This window comes from Acinonyx jubatus, chromosome C1, assembly GCF_027475565.1.
Source record: "Acinonyx jubatus isolate Ajub_Pintada_27869175 chromosome C1, VMU_Ajub_asm_v1.0, whole genome shotgun sequence".
In the NCBI taxonomy this organism is placed as follows: domain Eukaryota; kingdom Metazoa; phylum Chordata; class Mammalia; order Carnivora; family Felidae; genus Acinonyx; species Acinonyx jubatus.
The window spans coordinates 204,704,400-204,727,638 of NC_069381.1; the positions used below are offsets into that span (position 1 = coordinate 204,704,400).

The 23,239-nt window shown below is 41.3% G+C and overlaps 1 protein-coding gene across 12 annotated transcripts in view; it reads right to left on the minus strand.

Annotated features, from left to right (window-relative positions):
- DOCK10 (dedicator of cytokinesis 10) overlaps nucleotides 1-23,239 on the minus strand; it is a 268,554-nt gene that overhangs the window by 72,038 nt on the left and 173,277 nt on the right. For all 12 annotated transcript variants that reach the window (XM_053215871.1, XM_027049213.2, XM_053215870.1 and 9 more), the window contains exons 12-22: nucleotides 21,151-21,372; nucleotides 20,839-20,961; nucleotides 19,567-19,649; nucleotides 14,519-14,641; nucleotides 11,504-11,583; nucleotides 9,257-9,444; nucleotides 8,688-8,753; nucleotides 6,381-6,473; nucleotides 2,180-2,303; nucleotides 1,865-1,986; nucleotides 1,403-1,489 (exon numbers count right to left, since the gene is read on the minus strand). In XM_053215871.1, the coding sequence (XP_053071846.1) occupies nucleotides 1,403-1,489; nucleotides 1,865-1,986; nucleotides 2,180-2,303; nucleotides 6,381-6,473; nucleotides 8,688-8,753; nucleotides 9,257-9,444; nucleotides 11,504-11,583; nucleotides 14,519-14,641; nucleotides 19,567-19,649; nucleotides 20,839-20,961; nucleotides 21,151-21,372 (1,311 nt within the window). The remainder of the gene's footprint in view (nucleotides 1-1,402; nucleotides 1,490-1,864; nucleotides 1,987-2,179; nucleotides 2,304-6,380; nucleotides 6,474-8,687; nucleotides 8,754-9,256; nucleotides 9,445-11,503; nucleotides 11,584-14,518; nucleotides 14,642-19,566; nucleotides 19,650-20,838; nucleotides 20,962-21,150; nucleotides 21,373-23,239) is intronic.

Sequence of the window (23,239 nt, forward strand, 5' to 3'; positions counted from 1 at the left end):
GGGTGTATGACAAGATGGCGGGGCCTGTCTGAGGGGTCCGGGAATGGGAGGGGCTTCTTTGAGAAAGTGACATTTGAGTCTGGGTCTGAAGGATGGGTAAGCGCTGACCAGGCCCATGTGGGGAGGGGAGGAAGAGAAGGAGGGACTGCCTTCCTGGCCAGGAGGGCTGAGTGTCAAACGGGACGCTAGGCAGTTGGGAGACACGGTGCAAGAGAGGGCCTGGGCGGTTGATCACTGAGGTAAGTCCTGTGCTTGAGGAAAGATGAATGTATCCCCCACAGGGCAACGCGTACGTGGGCGGTGGAAGGGGCAGTAAGAGAAAGGTGAGTGGTGGTGAGTCAGACAGACACCTGGGCTGCGGGGAGGAAAGCGGCCGGAAGTGTGAGAAAGAGACACTGGTATTCTGAGGTACAGAAAGGCAGGATTAGGTGGGGAAGGACCGTTGTGTGGGACGTGCCCCAGGGGGGGATGGCATCGGAGACCAAATGGGTTTGAAGAGTTTGGGTAGAGGACTGGGCAAGAGGGCTAAATCTGGCTTGAGGAACCAGAGGTCACCGAGGGAAATTCTGGTCCGTTATGTGTGTAATCCCCGGATTGTTTCATTTTTCTTAGCAACCAAGTAATTAGCAACTCACGGAGAAATCCGTAGTCTATATACTTGTAGGAATCTGCTTTGTAATTTATAATTTGTCATCATAAAAGTCCATATAGTGTAGTAAAATAAACTGCCAGGCAACGGAAGGGGCGAGCCTGTGGTAATTTAGCAATGACTGTAATTGCAATTGGAGAGCATTTTGAAGTTCCTGAGATATTTTCACACGTGGTTTCTCCTTTTGATCCTTCCCCAAACCTTAGGTAGATTTTATCGTCACCATTCTCCTGATGACAAAAATACTGACTGCAAGGGTGGGGTGGCCTGTGCAGGGTCACTGAGGCCGAATTTGGCCGAGGAGGCCCTGAGACGCAATTCTGCGTTTGGAGCGGATGCCTTGGCATTCGGAGCACTGGATAGGCCCTGGGAGTCAGACTTAGTTTTGAGGTAAAGATCCAAATTCTTCCATTTTAACCTTCGCCATGTTTGACACGTGGGTGTTGTCTGTGGAAGCAAACCATATTTCAAGGAGGGGGGTGGGCACCAACCTGACAAAGACACCTCCGATACTCTAGTCCCTGGTTCTGGAGGGTTGGGACATTCTCTCTCTTCTCGGAGAGGCATAAAATTATGCTGCAGACATTCTGCCTTGGCAGTTTTCAGTCACCTGCTCTCTGACAGCATGTGACATGGGGAGTCCCCTTCCGTGAATACAGGAGCCCCCCGCTGATCGCACGTGTTGGGGCTGATGCTGACATTTAAGGACAACACGCTCACCTGGATGCTGACATTTAAGGACAACACGCTCACCTGAGTATTCACTGTGGACACCACAAATGTTGACACTCTGAAGAGAGGCTTTCCACCGTCGACCCACTTAATGTCACTTCCGCCATGCTGTAAAAAAGGGCGCGTTACCGTCGCTGCGGCAACTTGAGAAAAGAAACTAAACAGGTTATTTAGCTTATGTTAATTGGCTGTCCTGACCCATGACATCATCTTCCATGACTCTAGGGATGGGAAAGAAAAGATGCGAATATAGTTGGCAATATTGGGGAGTGAGACCGTTATCAGCGAGTCATTCTAATAGATCATTTCTCCTGGCCAGAAACTAAACAAGACGCTTGAGATATTGTGGGGTACATGACTCATCACTACGATGGATACATACACCGTGGCCTTTGGGTTAAATTAAACGGCAGACAGAAGATAACCTGGTGCCATGTAGCTCATGTATTTCTTTTTTCCCTTACATTATGCATCACTCAATACCTTCCCACTCGCAGAATCTTGAACGCTTAAATAATTAGGAGGCAGGCTTGTTGCTATTGGGATATTGTACTCTTGAGAAGCAATCTGATCATGTCTCATCAGTGGAAGCCAAGCATACCCAACTGTGCAGAGGAAGAACAAAGAGAAAACTTCTGAGTACAAACCTCCGTGGTGAGGACCAAAAACAAAGTTATGAGTCACTTATGAATATAAAACTTCACTAAAAATTTTAATAAATCATAGCTTTAAAATACTCCCCAATGCAAGTCCCACAGACCCCCTGTGAAGCTGTCTCGGAATGCTGCCCGTCAGTACCTGATGTTTCCAGAGTCTCCTTTTTCTTGGCGTTAGCCTTGGCATTTATGTCACAAGTGACGTGATAAAAAGAAAACAAAATATGGTGTTTCTCATGGAGCTGTGTTGGGAGCTCGATTTTCACCTGCAATGAAAGAGATCATAGCTGGACTGAGATTAAACTCATTTGCCTGGGGTCAGGGAAAGACACAGCATAGGCACCTTGACCTTTTAAAAATTCTTTTACTGGAACTGAGTTCCGTGTTTCCTACCTCGTGGTAGAAACATTGATTTGACTCTCAATGAATATCTATCCTGCTAGCAGTCATGTGTTAAGAGGCTGATATTTTTACTTCTTTACTGTGGTGATGATGATAATTTGGAAGGTGTAGTATTTCTCATTGGATAATTTAGCCAGTAGAGAATGGATTAAACACACACACACACACACACACACACACACACACACACACAAGGCACAGATTGAGGACCTATCAGCAAGGCACATACACTGGGTGACCTGAGCCCTTGCCTCGCAGATTGTGTGCCTGGACCAATGAGCATCACTTGGGGGCTCATTAGAAATGCACAGTCTCGGACACTACCCCAGACACGTGGAATCAGAATCTGCATTTTAATAAGATCCCCAGGCGATTCATAGATATGCTGCTGAGAAATGTGGCAGTAGGAAATGACGTAACTTAAGCACAGAATCTATCCCTTTTTGAACCTAACGAAAAAAACACTTACGAAATGTGTTATCATGGTGACTAAGTAATGAGCTGTTTTGTGAAGATGTCATTCTGTAGCTACATAAAGAATGCTTCTGAATAAATATAAAACATAAAGTTGACATATGTTAAAAAAGTACTTAGGAGAATACCCCATGTTCTCAAAAGGAAATGTTTTGAGACCCTCTATATTTTATAGTGCCTTTCAGTTTCCAAATCTCTGCCACATACATTGTCATTTAATTTCTCCCAAAGCCTTGTGAAGTAGGACGATGCACATGTAGGCACCCAGTTGAGAGATGTTACAGGGGTTTGACTCACGAGGAGTATGGTCTAATTAGCAATAAGATCGTCTGGACGAGAAATAATGTGTTTTGATAACTACTTAAGGCTGGAATCCCAGGATCTCACGCATGTTAAGCTACATTCAACTCAGTATCAGCAACTAGGTAGTTTCCAGAATAGTCAAGCAATAAGGTGATAGAAAGCCATGCAAATTATCTGCCGGCTCATTTATTACACTCTCTGTGCACCTATGTAGCTAATATGTTTTCACATTGTTCAGGAAAGGATTTACTACACTGGTTTTGAAAATGGTGTCCCTCAAACAGCAACATCAACATCATCTAGAAACCTGTTCTAACAGGTATCATGCAACTTCTCAGGCCCCGGTCCAGACATATGGAATCCAAATATCTGGGGTGGGTTACAGCGATCTGTGTTGTAACCGGCCTTCCAGGTGATTCTGATGAATGGTAAAATTTGAGAGCGTCGGAATTAGAATGGTTTACAAGCTTACACATTCTTTATATGCCCCTATGCTAACCTGGTAACAAAAGCCAATGTACGTTGAAGAGCATACAATAATTAGTTACATGCCAGAAGAAATTTTCTTTCTTTTTTTTTTTTAAGACAACATAAAGGGCATATGGGAACGTAGTAGGCTCTCAAGAATTCCAATTAACTATTAATGTAAACATCCTTCACTCAAATACTGCAAATATTTACGTTATACTGAGAACAATGCCTTGAAAGAATTTCTATCAATTTTTGCAATGAATGCAACTTTAGGTTTGAGTCGGCACTGCACAGTTCACTAGGCTGTTCATTATATACATGTTCTCCTGTGGAAAAGTTCATGGCTTTTACAAGAATTCCGGGAAGCACATGAGTGTAAGAGAGATTAAAAGCCAGTGTTAACAGTGAGAACATCCTTAAAAAAAATCTTAGATGTCTACAGAGATGCATCTTTCAGATGGATTTTTCCAAGGGGTCAGCCAATAAAATAAATATTCTGTAATGTGGTAATAGCCCTTTACCTTAAATTTTTTTCACTTCTGTCTTGAATCTATGGGGAAAAAAGTTTAAGTGCATTAAATGGATGTGGAGGAAGGAGATAAGGTGAAGGGAGGTCTGTGGTCTCACTGAGGTTCCTTAATTAGTTTAAAAATGACTGATGTGGACTAAGGTGTGGAAGGGAGAATGGCAGCTCCCCCAAATATGTCCTCCCTGCTCTGATATCCAGAATCTGTAGACACACTAAACGGGATTTTCGAAAGGGGTGAAATTAAGGATTTTAAAATGGAAAGGTTGCGTTGGAGTACCACGTGGGCCCAATGTAATCACAAAGTCCTTATTGGAGGGAAGTTGGAGTCAGAGATATGAGAAGGGAAGAAGAAGTCAGAGTGACGAAACATCTGCCGGAGAGTCACCAGCCAAGGCCTGCAGAAACCTCTAGAAGTCGGGAAAGGTGAGTCAAGGAGTCATCCCTAAAACCTGCAGAAGGATTGCAGGCCTGCTGACACCTTGATTTCAGCCCCGTGGGACCCATTTCAGAGTTACAACCTCCAGAACTGGAACATGGGTTATTCTATGCCACCAAATGTGGTGATTTACTATATAGAAGCAATAGGAAACTCATAAAAAGATGTGATATTTTTAAACCCAGACACTGAATCAGCAGGTTGCATTACACCTTTGCTTTGCAGTCAGAAATTAAATTTAATCAAAGTTTGTTTATCTGAGTCTCTTTATAACACAAGCTGACCTGTGTGTAGTAATTTATCACTGGCCTGATCAGTTTTGTCTATTTTTTAAAGTTTATTGATTTATTTTGAGAGAGAGAGACCACCCGTGGAGAAGGAGCAGTGAAAGAGGGAGAGAGAGAGAATCTCAAGCAGGCTCTGCGCTGTCAGCCCAGAGCCCAGCGTGGGGCTCAATTCCACAAACTGAGATCATGACCTGAGTCAAAATCAGGAGTCGGACGCTTGAGCAACTGAGCCACCCAGACACCCCTCACTTAGTGCTTTTACATGTCTTAGAGCAGAGTGGCGAAGCTTCAGGCCCCAGAGTCACATGCCCTGGTTTGAACTCTGATGATCACTTATTAGTGGTGTGCCCTTGGCCAAGTTACTTCTCTGAGCCCCAGGGTCCTTATCCACAAAGTAGGAAGGTGTGAAGGTTAATTTTATGTCAACTTGACTGGGATGCAGAATGCCCAGACAGCTGTTGGGACATCATGTCTGGGTGTGCCTGTGAGTGAGGGTGTTTCTGGAAGAGTGGAGCATTTGAATGGAGGACTGCAAAGCAGACGGCCCTCCCCAGTGCGGGTTTTCGTCATCCAATCTGATGAGGGCCAAATAGAACACAATGGCAGAAGAAGGAGGAATTCCCTCTCTGCCCGACTGCTTGAACTAGAACACCCATTTTCTCTGCCCTTGGTGCCCTTCGTCTCAGGCCATCAGACTTGGACTGGGGTCTACATCAGAGGCTCTCTGGCTCTCAGGCCTTCGGACACTACCGCTGGCTTTTCCAAGGTCTCAGCCTTGCAGACGGAACATCACGAGACTTCTCATCTCCAGAACAACGTGAGTCAATCCCGTATAATAAATCTACCCATCTGTACACATCGATCTCCCCCTACCCGCTCTGGTTCTCTGGAGGACGCTGTGGGGATTGGGACGATGCAAATATGGAGTATGGCATGAGGCCTGGCACATAATAAGAGAGAGAGGCTTAGGAGTTGGCCAGGGCAGGTCTTGTTCTATGCTACATTTAGAGCCGAGGGGATCCAAGATCACTTGGGTTCACATAGGTCAGCAGCGAGTGTTGGCTCACACTCCTGTCTGTTCCTACGTTCTTTCCATTATGACCCGAAATGCAGCTATTGATTGGTAAAGCTATCGAACACAATCTTGATTACACTGAGCAGTGAGATAAAAGAAAAAAAATATCCTCACTCAAAAAGAACGATGCCATAAAAATACCGCATTTTCGAAGGGCAATCCTACGCGGACACGTCTGAATTTGCAACATAACTCCCTGAACGACTGTCAGTGAATACAGTTTCTAAATCTCAGTGAAGCAAACCACAGTCAAGGCAGGCTCTCAGTCTGAGATGTGGTCCAGAGAGTGTTTATCTTCGTGAGTTTCCTGACCCACTCACCCATCCTGTGAGGAGCTGCTGGGGGCTGTGGAGGCCTGGGCCTTACCTCGTCAGAGAAATCCGGATTCTGGGAATGGTGCAGAACTGCTGTGTGGGCAGCTGAGGTGAAGAGAGGCCCTCCAGGTTTTCCATAAATACACTGTTTAAAAAGTTATGAGGTGAATAGTTATGAGTGTCTGAAATTAACCCCGAGCACACACACACAAATGTCACAACCCTTCAGTTACCAATCCTGGAACAAAGACGAATTTTGTGACACCTTGCCAGGCTTAGCTGACATCTAATTAACCTTGAACTTCTTTCACCTGCTGCCTTGTATTTATGATACCAGGGTGCTGCTGAAGAAAATGTGAAGGCTTTAATTCATCATGCAGCCATTACATCAATGCTGAACACCTGAATCAGTTCATTACCTAACTTTTGATTGCCCAGGAGATAAGAGCTAATTTGTTCCATTCTGATTCCTGCAGGATGGCTTGCGGAAGGGGCCCACGGTACCCAGCTCTCGTTTAGAGTCCAAGGTAGTGAGTCCCCGGTGACCATAGGTCTGGCTGGACCCCAGTCCCTGACATGCCAGCTCGCAACCAAGAATTCTGAGGTGGAAGGATAGGGCTGGTTCCAGTCTTCACCATATTGCATTACTATTCTCTCCCAGCCAGGGGATGTCATATGGCACTTCCTAGGCAGCTAGCTTAAAAGCTCCCTTCGCCCAAGGATCAGGGTCCCTCTTCTGCAGCCTGCTGATCTCTGCGTGATCTTTTTTTTTTTTATTTAAAAAAAAATTTGTTTTTCAACGTTTATTTATTTTTGGGACAGAGAGAGACAGAGCATGAACGGGGGGAGGAGCAGAGAGAGAGGGAGACACAGAATCGAAAACAGGCTCCAGGCTCTGAGCCATCAGCCCAGAGCCCGACGCGGGGCTCGAACTCGCGGACCGCAAGATCGTGACCTGGCTGAAGTTGGACGCTTAACCGACTGCACCACCCAGGCACCCCTCTGCGTGATCCTTTAGAACACAATGAAACAGGAGACCCACACACCTGCCATTGCTAGAATTTTCCCCTTCAACACTACACTAGCAGGCCTGCTGTGCTTGCCATCTGGCCGTTGCCTTTGCTTGCTTGAAAATTCCATTTTGCTTAGTTTGTCTCTCCTGATGCTCACTAATGTTACTGCGGAACTTGGAACCTACAGATACCGATGGTGGCTCAAGACTATTTTAAAGAACTCTTTCTCCGTGACATTGACTCTTCTTCTTCTTCTGAATAATGCTGCAAACCTCCTCGGTACTGAGAACAGGATTGGTACCTGACAGAGTGCTGTAAGAGATTATCTCAGATAATTGCAGGGGTGAGTTAGGAATTCGCTTTGTCCCTCACTATTTCATTCCTCTGACTCCTAGAAACTGGGAAGATCTGGCCACAGGCCCACCGAAAAGAATTATCCTCTCTTTTTATGGGTTACTCTTTGTTGTTTGAAGTCCCTTACAGAAAAACAGTCTACATCAAATGTGAACTTTGAAAAATGACATCCAGTCGCAGTATGCAGTTTGGATAAACCGCGTGGTCTGATGGATCTTATTAAATCATGCGATCAACTGCCGGGACCGACTATCCAGAGCCATTTCCCAGCTCCTCGGTTGCTGGGCCACACTTTCCTTCCCTGGATGTGGGCATCCCACAGGCCCGCTGCACCAGCCATCAAGCTCCTACACAGCAGCGCTGCCACACAGGCCGCATGAGGGCCCGCTGGGATGTGGCATTTGAAGTCAAGGATGAGGAATTGAGAGGCGGGCTAATCTCTGAAGAGGGCAGTCTTCTAAAGGGGAATCTTTGCATTTAGTCACACTAGAATGGTTTCGTTTTTCCCATATCGTGAAAAGCTAAGCAAGGCTACAAGTCCGGCCTTTCCAGTAGATGCAGTTAATGATGGCTATTAGATCAGGCACATTTTAGGAAATCTAAAACAGATGTATTGAATTGCTCCTCTTTCTTTTTTCTTTTCTTTAAAGTTTATTTATTTATTTTGAGAAGAGAGAGAGAGCGAGAGAGAGAGAGAGAGAGAGAGAGCACACGCCCAAGTGGGGAATGGGCAGAGAGAGAGAGAGAGGGAGAGAGACAGAATCCCAAGCAGGCTCTGCAATACCAACGCAGAGCTGGACGCAGGGCTCAAACCAATGAACCTCGAGATCACGACCTGAGCCAAAGCCAGACGCTTAAGCGACTGAGCCACCCAGGTGCCCCAAATTGCTGCTCTTTCAATCACATTCAGATAAAAAGCTCCTTGGTGGCAAAAAGAACCTGGGCACCTGCCCTCCCCCTGGATGCTGGGTCCCCGTGAAGACTTGGCTCACCTTCACGGGCTTGGCACCTTCTTCGTCAGAGTTTTTGAATTCAATGCACACGGTTATGTTTCGAGCCTAAAATTACAGAGAGGGAAAATGGAAATTGTAATTTCCTGTTAAATAACACCAAAAAAACAATCCAAACGTCTAAAATAAGTAGCTTCTAATTAAGTCTGAAAAATGTATAATGCCCGACACTTTCTTGTGACAGTATCCACAGTGTTCAGAAATAGCAGAAGGCTTTGGAGATATTATTTAAAAGGAAGAAAAAACTCATATCAAAAGGAGGCAGGTGTGCTATTTTCGGAGTATCTTAAGAAACTGAAAATAAGAGAAGTCTAGAACAAAACAATTTAGGGCTGATTTTAGAAAGGATTATTAATATGTTATAATACGGTGCGTCCTTAAGCACCTTTAAGGTGAAACTCATCACTGTCCCTTATGAAGCATTTTCTGCAAATGGATTTTATTCCAAAATATTGACCTATGATAATTTGTACTTGAACTTTCAAAAAACCCTCTTAATATGGTCTCAATAGGGTTCAGAGAGAGCATAACATCTTGGAAGTATATTGTACCTTGTTGAAACATTTCTGGCTATCATACTTGAGGTGCTTGGGGTAAATGTAAATTTGATTTTTGTATACTCTATAAGGACGACAATACTTTGTTGAGTCGTAAACAAATTCTTCCACCTCCACCGTGGGTTCTGGTTGAGCCGTCACATCGAAAGGCTTGACAGGGATAAAGGACGATGTTACACAGTCTTTAAAAATCAGAAAATAAGAGTTTGTCATTTAACTTGATTGTTTAAAGTGAACAATACTTAACATATTTTAAAATGAATCCAGTTGAAATAGAAACTCCATTTGTAAAGGAATTTTTATTTTATTTTTTAAAGTTTATTTATTTTAAGCAAGAGACAGAGGGTAGGGGAGGGATAGAGAGGGAGAGAGACAGAATCCCAAGCAGGCTCCACACTGTCAGTATGGAGCCTGATGTGGGGCTTGAACCCATGAACTGTGAGACCGTGACCTGAACCTAAACCAAGAGTCAGACGCTTAACCAACTGAGCCACCCAAGAGCCCCAAGTAAAGGAGTTTATGTTAAGTTATGCTAGCATGAAAAATTTGTAGGAGGAAAAGATGACAGATAAGCTATTTAATATTCAAACTGATGTCTCAAAATATTGGTAAATCTTTTGGATGGATTTATAACTATTTTCTTTGTGCACTAGGCTTCACATAGAAAGTAAATTTTAGTTAATGATTCTCCAAGCACGTTAACCTGCGATTATAAAGATTAACCCACTGGCATTTACTGTAACATAAAAATAATACACATATTGATATATGACCAAACAAAACTTTGTCCAATGGGTCTATCATGGGTAGTACTTAATGGATTGATAGTAAGTTTTCTCTATGGAATGATTTCACAACACAAGCCTGAAGCCCCTCTGCATTATTTGATACAACTATTCTATTTTTCTCTCCAGTTTTTCCAATCTTTAAAAATCTAGCCTTGTAGGAACAGCCTAAGGAAAATACAAAAAAAGAACAATTTAAATTTTATAAATCAAAACTTAGGTCACTAAATAGTTTGGAGGCTGATGTTGTGGTTACTGGAAGACAGGAAGGCCTTCTACCTTTCTTTACCCCATCTGGAATTTTCCTGTGTTCAAGAAAGCAAAATGGTTAGCTAAATATGCTTGGGAATCAGATTACATTTTTTTCCCCAAAAAACCAATTATGGTATTTTTATTATACGTCCAAGTTTCTCTAATGTCCTACAGTCATTTCAAACAGATTATTTTAGCTTTCTCTTTTGTTATTTTTCTCTTCTACAGGTAATAAAAGACACATCCCACAAATCAGGTAGAGGCAATGGCTTAGTTTATTCTCTGCTTTTCCACCCCAATCAATATAAAAGTGATCTGGAGCCATGGCTTAGTTTAGAATGCTCATTTTATTTCAATATTAAAATGATTTGTGGAAAAATTATAAGAATGAAAAACCTCATAGTGTTAATGGGAATTCAATATCCTGCAGTAATAATCCTCTCTCTGTTTGTAGTTCATTTTAGGATGCCTTTATTCATTCTTTGCATCATTGAGAAAGTCACTAGAAGGCATAATCAGAAGTAACAAAACTACACAAACCAGTCTCACGCCTTGAGAAATAAATTCTGAGATTCTTATTTATAAGTCTAATAAAAGCTCCTTCTAAAATTCAGATTTTCACTGACATAAATGGGACTTTTGACCATATTCTGAGGAAGATACATGCTCTCTGGGTAATAACAGAGTCTAAAAATATTCCAGTTCTAATCACCACATGGTCACTTGGGTGGCTATCCACGGTGTTCAGAGGACCCCTCTGGCAGCACAGTGTCGGGGGGCCAGCCCTGTATTTTGAGTCAGAGGAACTGAATAGAATATAAATTCTCCCATTATGGGTTATTGCTTTATCCATCTATCTGAACCTGCCATTCTTCATTTGCAGCCCTCCAGGGTTTTGAGGATTAAATGACATAATTTAATACCTTGCTGGATGCATGGTATTAAACCAGATAAATATTAGGTTACACTGAATATAGTTCCTCTCCTATCATACTTACAGTTTGTCTTAATGGGAAAATAAGAAGCCCCGAATTTCTGTAGAATAACGAATTCCATTTATCCCAAACTTTGAGAAAAAAAACCTCCCAAACTATTATAATTAACCAACTATCCAACCAACCCACCAACCCACCAGCCAACCAACCAAAAGACCACTAACTATTCAGAACTCTACAAGCAAATCATGACATCATCATCATCATACTTGGATGCTCCAAAGGAATGTTGTCCACAGCAATATCCAGGCTTCCAGGGATGGTCTGCGTTTTGCTTATTCTGTCAGCCCTGTGAAAGCAGGGAACACGAACACACACACACACACACACATTGAATTATTCTAGTTGTCAAGAAAAAAGTCAACTGTAAATCTGAGCTTTGATAGGAGTAAACAGTAGAACCCTAAACACACTGGTGAAAGATTTCATTTAGCTGGTTTTATATTGAAAAACTAAAATTTATGTAATCTTGCAAATGAAAATAGAAATCAGTGAGGGCTCAAATTACAGGTATTCTGACGAATGTCTAGATTTATTTGCATCTATTTTGGATACCATGTACAGAAATGGCCACACAAGTACAAGAGTAAATAGATAGTTTTTGTTAACAAAAAGTACTAGTATTTTAATGGGTTTAAGCGATTTACTTTCATGAGGACTCTTTAGAAGTCTTTTTTTCTTAATTTTTTTTTAATGTTTGTATTTATTTTTGAGACAGAGAAAGACAGAGCATGAGCGGGGAAGGGGCAGAGAGAGAGGGAGACACAGAATCTGAAGCAGGCTCCAGGCTCTGAGCTGTCAGCACAGAGCCCAACGCGGGGCTCAAACTCACAGACTGTGAGATCATGACCTGAGCCGAAGTCGGACGCTTAACCGACTGAGCCACCCAGGCACCCCAGGACCCTTTAGAAGTCTTAAGGGCAAGGGTGGTCTTTGCTACAATTGTTAAGTGGACGGTCTGTTTGTTCCCTCTTCACCAACAATCAAGGAGGACAAAGAGCCTTTCTCTGCCCTTGGTTCTTCTGCCTTCTCCCTCTTTTGTACCCACCCCCCCCCCTTTGTAAATGTGTGCAGACACCCTCTCACCAAGTATCCCTGACCCCACATTCTCCCTTTCTACCAAAACCTTTTTGCCTATCCTCCTTCCTAATGAGATGAAAGTTGCTGATAACAGTTTCAAGTTAGGTCTTCTAGAAAACCTAATAGAATAATTATAGTGGTGGGTCAGAGCCAGCTCTTCCCAGCTTATGAGAGCTGCCTGTTAAGTCTTCAATTACTTTGCCTGCTAGTTGTTAAATACAGCCCTTATTAAAAGTGAAATTGTATCAAATTTCCATTAAACAAATTCTATGACACACCAAGGTAATAATGAGCAAAGTGATCAAAAATGATCACTTAGAAGTATTTTACTACATGGTGAGATATCCATGAATGTGTCTGGTGGAAATGTTATATGATGGTGCGCGCATCTCTTCCAAAACCCATGTTCGGTGAAGTCCCATCAGGACCTTGAAATCAGCAATGCTACCATTTACACGACAGAAATTGGCCATCAGTACAAATCTGTTTTTCCCCCTTGAGGGTCAGACAGTCAGGGTTTATCAGCACACTGTTGCAAATAAACACCACAAAGTGTGAGGGGTCTATGAAATAATTTAATGTTTTACCAGGGGGGCATTATGTATTCTAGATGCCCTATAACTGCCAGAGTGATAATTTTCTTTTCTATACGTGGACAATATGGGTTTTGCAAGAATATAATCTTCTGTGAATATCAGATTACCCCCAAACACTTTGTCCCTTTTGTTCTGCTCAGCATTGTAACTTTTCATACTTTCGTACGCTGGCAAAAAAGGTAAAGAGGTAAAACACTATTCGCTCCCACTCAGTGGCTTCAGTAGCCTTTGGAAAGACTATGGTAGGAGCTTTGACTGGGAAGTCTGATGAAGTCAAGAGCAGGGGGCATCTCCTCATGTAAGGAGTGGTCTTGTAGGATCACAAAGCAGTAGTTTCCCCCAAGATTTTACTTTTCACCTTTATTTTGCTTTCTAAAGTTTGTATTCTTTTTTTCAGAATAAAAAACGAGCATTGGGAAAACTTCCCTTCTAGTTAAATAGAAACATATTCTCTACTGACGATACAGAAGGTATTAGTTATGTTTGTTTCATAGTAATGCATTATTTGTGCTTTGGATAAACAAAATTAATTGACAGATGATCGTTGATTCTTAGATGGGAGAGGTAGAGAGTTAACATTTAGGGATGTTAGGGATTGGGTATCAGGGGACTAACAGTTTAAGGGAAGTTGCTCGTCACGAAAGATCTTATCATCGCCCGACGTTGAATGCATGGTGATACTTAAAAGATGTTGTGGGTTTTACTAAGTTTTTTCTTCTTTTAGCACTAACTTTCACTGTGTTTTCCAAAAGCATTGGAATGACAGAAATATTATGAATTACTATAGTCACAGCAATGAATTTCTCTGTGGAATTTCAAAACATAGTTCTAAAATTCCTTAACATCCTTCCTAATTAGAGGCGTCTGTGTCTCTGTTATTTTAATCTGGGCTCTGTGACAGCCTGACAGTATATTAATGGCAGAAATGCTACTGCGAGAGTTTCAGGGCCCTGGTCTTAAGAAACTGGTAGTGATCCTTTTCTCTCCCTTGGGACACTTACTCTCAGAAGCCAGCTCTCTTTCCATGAGGAAGTGACAGTATCTCATGGAGAGGCTCCCAGGGAGAAGAGCCAAGGTCTCTAGTCTACAGCTCCCACTGAGCTCCCAATCAATAGCCAAGTCAACTTGCCAGTCATTAAATGAGCCATCTGGAATGTGGATCCTCTGGTTCCAGCTGAACTCTGCCAACTGATGCCATGTGCAGAAAAGACAAGCTCTCCTCTCTCAACCAGGCTCGAATTAGAGACTCATGGAAAATAAATGATATTATTCTTTTAAGCTACTAAATTTTGGTGTGATCTGTTACAGAGAGATAATAGTTATCTGACATGGTTTTATGGTTCACACTCCTTCCATATGATTGTGGCAAATTTTCTTTTGTTAGGTCATTGATGCATATGTGAAGTCATCTGTAAAGCTTCTACTTTCTGGGGGAGTTTGGCCATTTGAGAAATCAGGTTAACCAGGTATTGTTTATGCAGAGTTAATAAATCAATAGTAGCAATGTAGCTGATTCGTGTTAATTTCAAGAGTATCCCAACACCCTACCTTCTGTAATCTGACACTAGTTTTAGGAGGTCCTCGGTTGAAATCTTGCTACTTTCTTGTCTATACAATGGTGAAAATCTTGAGTCTCTGTCCACATTTCCCTGGTTGTCCTTAAATACTGATCTGAAAGAAAAGGATATTTATTCAGATTGGTATGTGAATATTGTTTACCGGGTTGTGTTTTTAAGGTGACAAATGATTCAATTTCCCATCTGTAATGGAAGAAACTCCAGGAACTTATGAAATAAAAAAACAAAAAAACTCCTTAGACAAAAGTTTCATTTAAACACTGTATTTGTTGTCTTTAATTCCTTATTTTCAACTCAGTCTCTAGACAGACAGCAGCCCACCCATATTCCAACTACATCCATTTATGATTTAGTAACATATCAAAACTTTGGAGGATTGCGAGAGTGGAGAGGAACACGTTAGTCCTTTTTTCATTACTTTCTGGGCAAGCTAGGGCTACTTTGATCTGGATGGTGCCATCAGAATTTATGAGTAGTGAAAAAGGGGTAAGGTCGTACATGTGGGTCTAGGGGGCCAGACTCTTGAAACATTCTCCTGGAGATAAACATGCCCACGTCCTAAATTTTAAGACACAGACAAAGGTAAACTAAGGAACACTTGAGTCAGAATCTTGTATTACATAAAGAAAGCACCATGAACATGAGCCATTGATTGTCTATTTCACTGGAACTAGACAGAGTTAGTTAAAACACGTAAGTTGTTTTTGTCCAAATAGTATAGTAATGTCAGGCAATACAAGCTAGTATACATAACATGCTTAATGTTAGCTTTTCTCCTTCAAAATTAATTATACTCTGTGCCTATCAAAAAAAATTAGAACCGTGTATAATTGATTTTCCAGTAATCTTAGAGAGCTGCTGAAGTTTTATTTCTTCTAGCTCTTAAGGAGCTTGACTAGACTATTTTATTACTCTTGAAATTAACCAAAGATTTCCAAATACCAAATAACCAAAATACACAGGCTGACGTGGCCATTTAGATAGATATCTGATCATAGAGCTGTAGTGTCGAATAATACCGAAAATGGGCCAGAATCATATTTTTTAGACTCCTTCCACCTTTCTGCTCATTTTTCTCTGTTAAGTGGTAAGTGAGGGGAAATTTCTCATTCTGGGGAAGCAGAATGAGAAACTATTTAATTCGAAGATTTTATTTAAATATCACACAGGGCTTCTGTTCGGGTGTGTGGCATGTTGAAACCAATACGATGTATTTTCAACACAGGAGGAGGTCAAACTGACCTTGAGTAGTGTTGTTGTTGTTTGTAATTAACCAGTCACTACAAATGTATCACTGGACGTGAGCTGTAAAACTCGTTCCTGCTTGTATCCGCAGCTCTGTCCTGCAAACAGCTCACTTACACTGGACACGCTGTAAAGAGGGTGAAGAATGCAGGGCCAGGGAGACGAGCTGCTCACAGCCCCCTACACGCTGTCCTTGCTTAATAAATATGCTAACTGGCAAGAGAACAGAGAACTGACTCATGCACACAGATGGTTTCGGGATGGCAGGATGCTGTGCCCAGTTCCAGCTGCCACAGGTGGGCAATGATCCGTATATGGTGAGGGTCTCAAAACCGTGACGTTTGGGGGATGACTGAAGAAAGTGTGGGGTTTAGCTGCAGGAAAAGAAGCCCAGGTGTCCCTGAGAGCCTCAATCACGAGCAGCATGAAGAGCTGTGACACAGAAAGAATGGGGCATATTTCTGTAGCTAATGTTAAGACAAAACACAAAAGTAATTGTCATGCAGTTGAAAAATATATTTTTTTAAATGAGTTATTTAATCGCTAGACCTATAGAAAGAAGGAAGGAACCATTGTGGGATGCACTTGAGTTTTGGTCATTGGGAGGATTCAGAGGTTGGACAACCGTTTGGTGGGGATGTTGTTACACTGTGTGCCTTTTGTAAACACATAGATGGAAGAATGAAGTTTTTAATTGAGTTTTGTTCAATTTTAAAGAAATTCCAGGGTTGTGGGCCAATCCATTTAGAATATCATGTAAGGTGGGTTAAAAGGAATCAGAGTTGGGGCACCCGGGTGGCGCAGGAGGTTGGGCATCTGACTTTGGGTCGTGGGTTTGAGCCCTGTGTCAGGCTCTGCATTGACAGCTAGGAGCCTGGAGCTAGCTTCATATCCTCTGTCTCTCTCTCTCTCTCTCTCTCTCTCTCTCTCTCTCTCTACTCCTCCCCTATTTGTGCTCTCTCTCTCTATGGTCATAAGCTAAATTGTCAATTCTACCCTTTTTAGTGGCAGTTGATCTTAAGGGCCAAAGTGTTTTAGGGTACACTCAAAGCTACACTGTTAGGCAAACTGCACTCTAGAAAATATGGTAGGAAAAAAGGAGGCCAAACATCCAGCAGAATCAATAGAATATTGAAATATGTCAGCTAATGGCTTGAGTAACCACGAGCCCTCCTCTGATGCAGTCGCCATTTTATTTGAAGCAATTTCCACATTGTGAGGGGGACTAAAATCTTCTTTGGCTGGATCTGGTACTTATTTTTGTGATTAGTTATTCCAAGGGGTTTAACATGAAATCTTTCAAACTATGCTGCTAACCATTTTTTTTTTTCTGAGATGTCAGAGATGTTTACGTGAATGTAAACCATGTATTTATGTGCACAAATTGGTGGTGCCTCCTGTTTCCTAACCTACAGCCAAACCACTCATCAGGCATCAATGGAGCATGAGCTTGTGGTTTTGTTGACTTTCTTGTCCTAGACGTAATTACTTCGATAGTCAGGAATATTGTCAGCCTTCTTAGAAACCTCATCCGTCTTTCCTCCAGCATATTTTACTAGACAACTTCACTGTACAATTGTTACTTCTTCTCCTAGCTGATCAATAAAGGGTAATGCTTTTCCTTCTCTACCCCACAATATTCTTCGCTGTGCCAAATTTACCAGAAAGGGGGACTTGTTGCAGAAAATATGATCTCCCCAGGTGACTTAATAATCATATAAGAATAGTGACTTCAGACAATGGTTATCTTTTACTGGGTACATATCTGTGCTTGTTAATCTCTGCAACAGTAGATTATGTATTATCATTCCTCTTTTGTACATTAAAAAAAAGCTAGGGTAAAGATAGCCTGTGAGTACTTGCCTAAGTTCATTTGGCTATTAAGTACAGTATAGATTTCAAAACCAGCTCTGGCTCTCAAATGACTGCTTCTAAAACCTCACAACAGTGCTGAGCCGTTTAACAGAAAATGTGTTTGCCGTTGTAAGTTTGCTATACTGGAATATTTCTCTTTTGCCAAAAGATATCTTATTATGCCCCAACAGGTTTTCTTGTGGGAATTGAGAATACTCATCAACATGAAAGAGTTTAACCAGCAAACTATGACTAGTTATCCTTTCTCTGGAAGCTTGGGAGAAATAAAAACAATGAAATTCAACATAAAGGTTCAGTATATTCGGATAATGTCTGTTCCAGGCATCATGTACTGGCATTAGCTGTCCCTGCAGGGCGAGAGGCACAGAGAGACAGAGTGATACGTGTGATCCACTTTATGCCAAGTGCTTTCGTAGCTGAGATTGCCTCCATTGCCCACGAGGCAGGTCTTGTCAGTTTCATCGTGTGGTCGGGACCCTGAGAACTGGGAGGAAACTGGAGTAAAGTTACTGTCCGTAAGTGGTGGCCTGAATTGGACCGTGTTTGTCCAACTCCTGGGTCTGGTCTCTTTCTCCCTCACTACAGGGCTGTGTTGGACAGACTGTGCAAGTCTGTCCTGGTTTCCTGTTGCTCATATTGCCACCTTTCCCTCCCCTGCACCTACCTGCCCCCGACTTCAAATAACAAGCTCACAATGATAACAAATATTGGTAGATTCACTCTGGTTATGCTCATCCCTAGGTACTGGGAGACCTAAAAATGGCAAAAATTAACAGATGCTGTCTTCCTTCTGAAGTTACCACCATTGGGACAATGTTACCAATGTTCAAAGGAATACTTACTAGGCTGTCTTACTTCATGGCACGCTAATTAACCTATTTTTATTTATTTATTTTTATTTTTAAAAATGTTTAAAATGTTTATTATTTATTTTTGAGAGAGAGAGAGAGAGAGAGAGAGAGAGAGAGCGTGAATGAGAAGGGGAAGGGCATAGAGAGGGAGAGAGGGAGAATCCCAAGCAGGCTTTGCACTCAGTACTCAGTACAGAGCCTGACATGGGGCTCAATCCCAAGACCGTGAGATTATGACCCGAGCCGACACCAAGAGTTGACTGCTTAACCGACTGAGCCACCCAGGTGCCCCAACCTTTTAAAGTTAATTTGGTTTATACATTGCTGACCTTTTTGTCCTCGTGTCTATGCCAGGCTTTTCCTCTTTTAAGAAATTCTTACAGACATAAGGATGCAAAGAAATTGAGGAGGACAACTGTAATTGATCTTTAACCAGACCTGAAAAGCAATTCTTGTTCTTTATGCAGAGGTTCTATGTCCGGGAGGATGATTCCATCCTTAGTGTCGACATAACTCAGCGTTTCCATCAGAAAGTGAGCCAGTACTGACAAATCTGGCTATGCTAATCAGTGCCAAAATCAAAGAGAGCTTAAATGATCAAACTGATGGTTTCCTCTGGACATCCATACATAGGCCTATGCCCTACACATAGATGAAAATACGCAGCTGCATAATAAATCACAATGCTGCCATTTGGATGTTATGCACACTAAACTCTCAGGCCTGATATAATGTCAAGTGTTTAATAAACCAAATATGCATAATAAACAGGTTATGACTTTGATCCCACCAAGAAGCCGTAGCATATCTGGTTGTGCACACACTGTGCACATATCATAGCCCCAATCTATTATACTCTGTCTTGCTGAATTGTCTTGTAAAGCACATGTTTCCGGGGAGCCCCGAATGTTTATGAAGATGACACCATTAATATTTTTCCAGGTTTTGGTATATCACACATAACAGGTAACAGAGAGGTGTTCAAACGGGTTTCCAACGCAGACTTGTAAACGTATGACTGTTCTGTTGGTTACAGATGTCAACCTACCTTACTGCCCAAGCAAACGGCATGTGGTACTTCCCCAACTTGCTGCAGAACTGCCTGTTGGATTTCAGTATCTTTTGTGCATACTAAGGGAAAAGTAAATAAAAATATTGTTTAGAACACCTCTTCCCAAACAGTCCAAGGAAAACACTAATAGATACTTTTCCACATTATCTTGTACTGAAACTCGGAAGGTCTGTCTGTCTGCCTTATTGGCCTGCCGATTCTGTCTTGTAAAGAACCAAATGATCTCCTCTGTGTTCAAACTACTGTATTATGTTTTTCTTTCTTTTCACTCTGGAAATTTCAAATATAGAAAATACGCTTGTCTTGGAACAGCGACTTTTTCTTCCCTTTTATCAGACTGGAAAGGTCTTACAACATCGAATGGAAAGCGTTTTCAAATTTACACCCACAGACCATCTTATACCCTTATTCGTTATGGCAGAGGTTGGCGAATGTATTCTGCAGAGGATCGCAGTAAGTATATTGGGCTTTGTGGACCACGTGGTCTTTGTCGTGGCTCCTCTGTCTCTGTAGCAGGAAAGCGGCCATTAGGCAATCCGTAAATGATGGAGTGTGACTGTGTAAATAAAACTTTATTGACAGAAACAGGTGGCAGGTGGATCTGGCCTGCACATTGTAGTTTGCCAAACCCCGAATCTCATGAATATGTTAACCACTGCCCTAAATTGTTACACATGCTCAAATTCCATTCTTATGCAGTCTTTCCCCAATACATTTCCCTTGCATGAAAAATACAGACTTTTAGTATTTATTTCCTACCAACTAGTGGACATTTGATTATTAAAGACAATATGGTTGGAGAAAAAAGAAAAAATTTTCTGTTGTCCTATCATTTGAAGAACTCCCAGCACATCCTTTACTCTGTTGTCACTTCAGTGTTAGCATAATTTGACCTACAGTTATCTGTCTTACTCTTTCACTTAGTTCATCATCAGTAATCTGTATTCACTTGCTTGTAGTCAGATTAATCCTCACTTTTCATTATTGCTGACATTTTGATCCTTGGAGTGAAAATTTTATACACATTTAAGTTGATTTCTACTAAGAGATGATCAGAAGTCAGAAGCTGCTTGGTCGAAACACATACACCAAGAATATATACTTTAAAATTTGCCCGATGGATATTCGTTTCAGTAACCAGCGACTATTTTGAGACTCACATTTACCAAGCTTGATAATTCATTAAGGCAGTATGATTCTATATCCTGAAAGCAGCCTAAATTATTTATGGAAAATATTGTGCATTACCTTGTTGGAGTCCGGATTTTTAATATAAGGTTCAGCACCACTTGCAATGTTCCCCATCAGTACTTTCTCGATTTTGGCCACCAAAACAATGTCAGAATGTGGATTGCTTACAGAAAATATAGCCTGTGTACGAAGAAAACAACTAATAAGCATCTAGGGATGCATCCTGAAGACATTCACAAAATTTCTTTTTTTTTTTTTTTAAAGGGGCAGCTTTTAGGGAATTTTTAGTTGGGAAACCAACTGTATTCTTTGGGTAAGAATGATGAAACGAGCAGTTTCAGGGTTGTCACAAGTAAACAAAAGTGCAACCTGCTTTGGAAATTTTAGCCATTCCTCTGGAAATCCCTTGGCGTGAGGTTCTTCTGATTGTCTTGGGGAAACAGTGTCAATGTTTCTGTTTTCCAAAGCCACGGAAGCCCCCGAGAGCATCTGTCTGACAGCAGTGTGATTTAGATCCACATGAAAATCCGCAGAAATCTTCCTGCAGTCTCTGAGGTCATAAAGTGCCACACTCACAAAAAAAGGCTCAATCTGCAGGAAAAAGAAAGAAGCGATGGTTTTGATATAAAATCGTCATACATGCAATTGCCTCTTTAGTACATTATTTAATAAAACAGTAGATAAGAGAAATTACTATTTATGTACGGTATAATATTGTTCTTTAAAATATACAATATATATTAAGTGGTAAGTGATTAGCAGTTTTGGAGATATATTCTGAGACTATCCCAATGTCCTGATACTCATCAAACCTAACTCACCTAATGCTCCATTGGTAACTCCCACTGGAATCAACTCCCACTAAGACGGCTACCAATGGTGATTTTCTAGTTCCATCATTCTTTCTATATTTACTAGTTGGTATTCTGTAATGATGAACCTTTCTATCTCTCTTCCTTCCTCCCTTCCTTCCTTCCTTCTTTCTCTTTCTTTCTTTCTTTCTTTCTCCTTCCTCCTTTTCTTTCTTTTCCTTCCTTCCTCCTTCCCTCTTTTTCTTTTCTTTCTTTCTTTCTTTCTTTCTTTCTTTCTTTCTTTCTTTCTTTCTCCTTCCTCCTTTTCTTTCTTTCTTTTCCTTCCTTCCTTCCTCCTTCCCTCTTTTTCTTTCTTTCTTTCTTTCTTTCTTTCTTTCTTTCTTTCTTTCTTTCTTTCTTTCTTTCTTTCTTTCTTTCTTTCTTTCTTTCTTTCTCTTCATACCTCCAAGTATAGACTCATGGATTACTACTACTTTATTCAATAGATTTCAATCTCTTACTATCATTATTTATATTGATGCTCAAATTGTTTCAGATTTGGCTAGAGGTAGCTCCCGTGACTTTTTGGTAGATTCCATAATTTTGGGGGCACTTCTTCACTCAACAAGATGTTCTAGGCTCATTGGATACTTTCAATGCCCCAGTCATTTCTCCATACAGCTCTGGTACCTTTCTGTGAGGGTGACATTTAGAAACCAGGATCTCGGTGCTCATTATGCTCATTGTTACTGGGACGCATACACATATGCACACACACATACACATACACATATCCATACACACAACATTCACATCTACAAGGATTTCTTTAACTCTATCTGTACATGAATATTTTATGAAATATTATGAAAAACTCATGAGTTCATGTTGATACTTCTATTTCAAATTCAAATCAAGAAGGGTTATTTCAAGCCTTTTCCCTATTCATATTTCATGTAACTATTTCCTCCAATAGTGAAAAATTGGCTCTTGTTATCATTGACCTATTTACTTATTTGTTCAATCAATTTACTTACTGTTCAGAGTAACCAGTCTGCCAACCACAGCCACCTTCTCGAATTGTCTCCTTTGTACCACCCTGCACAGTACCCCAGATCCTGACAAAGCCAAGCACATTCCATTTCTGTGCCTCCACATAGCTTTCTGCCTCCCATTATGAGGACTTCTTGGTTGGTTACCCAATTCTAAGCCTGTGAATAGCTGCCTCTGTACCTCTCACCACCATGCTAAGAAGGAAAGGGAAAATGTGAAATAAAGAGAAAATGGGAAGGTAATGAAAGATGGGAAAGAAAGGGAAAGTTTCTTGGTTGAGTTTTAAAAAAGCAAAAAGTAGGTAAAGCGGTGGTTAGAAGGGGCTTCTAGGTAGATTAAGTGACATGTGCAAAGACATAAACACAGGAAAGAACATAAAGGCATGAAAGAATGCATTTGTGGGAGATGCATTTGAGGAACTTTAAGGAGGTATACCCAAAGAACTTAGAAATCCATTGGGTGTTCTCATTGGTTGGAGAGAGGTGTTCACAGGGGTATGCATAAAAGAAAATTCCCAGGTTTGGAGATGTAAGAAACTAAGTGGATGGCAATATCATTCACGAATATATAAGATAAAGATACAAAGATGAGTTCTGGATGGTACATAGAGTCGT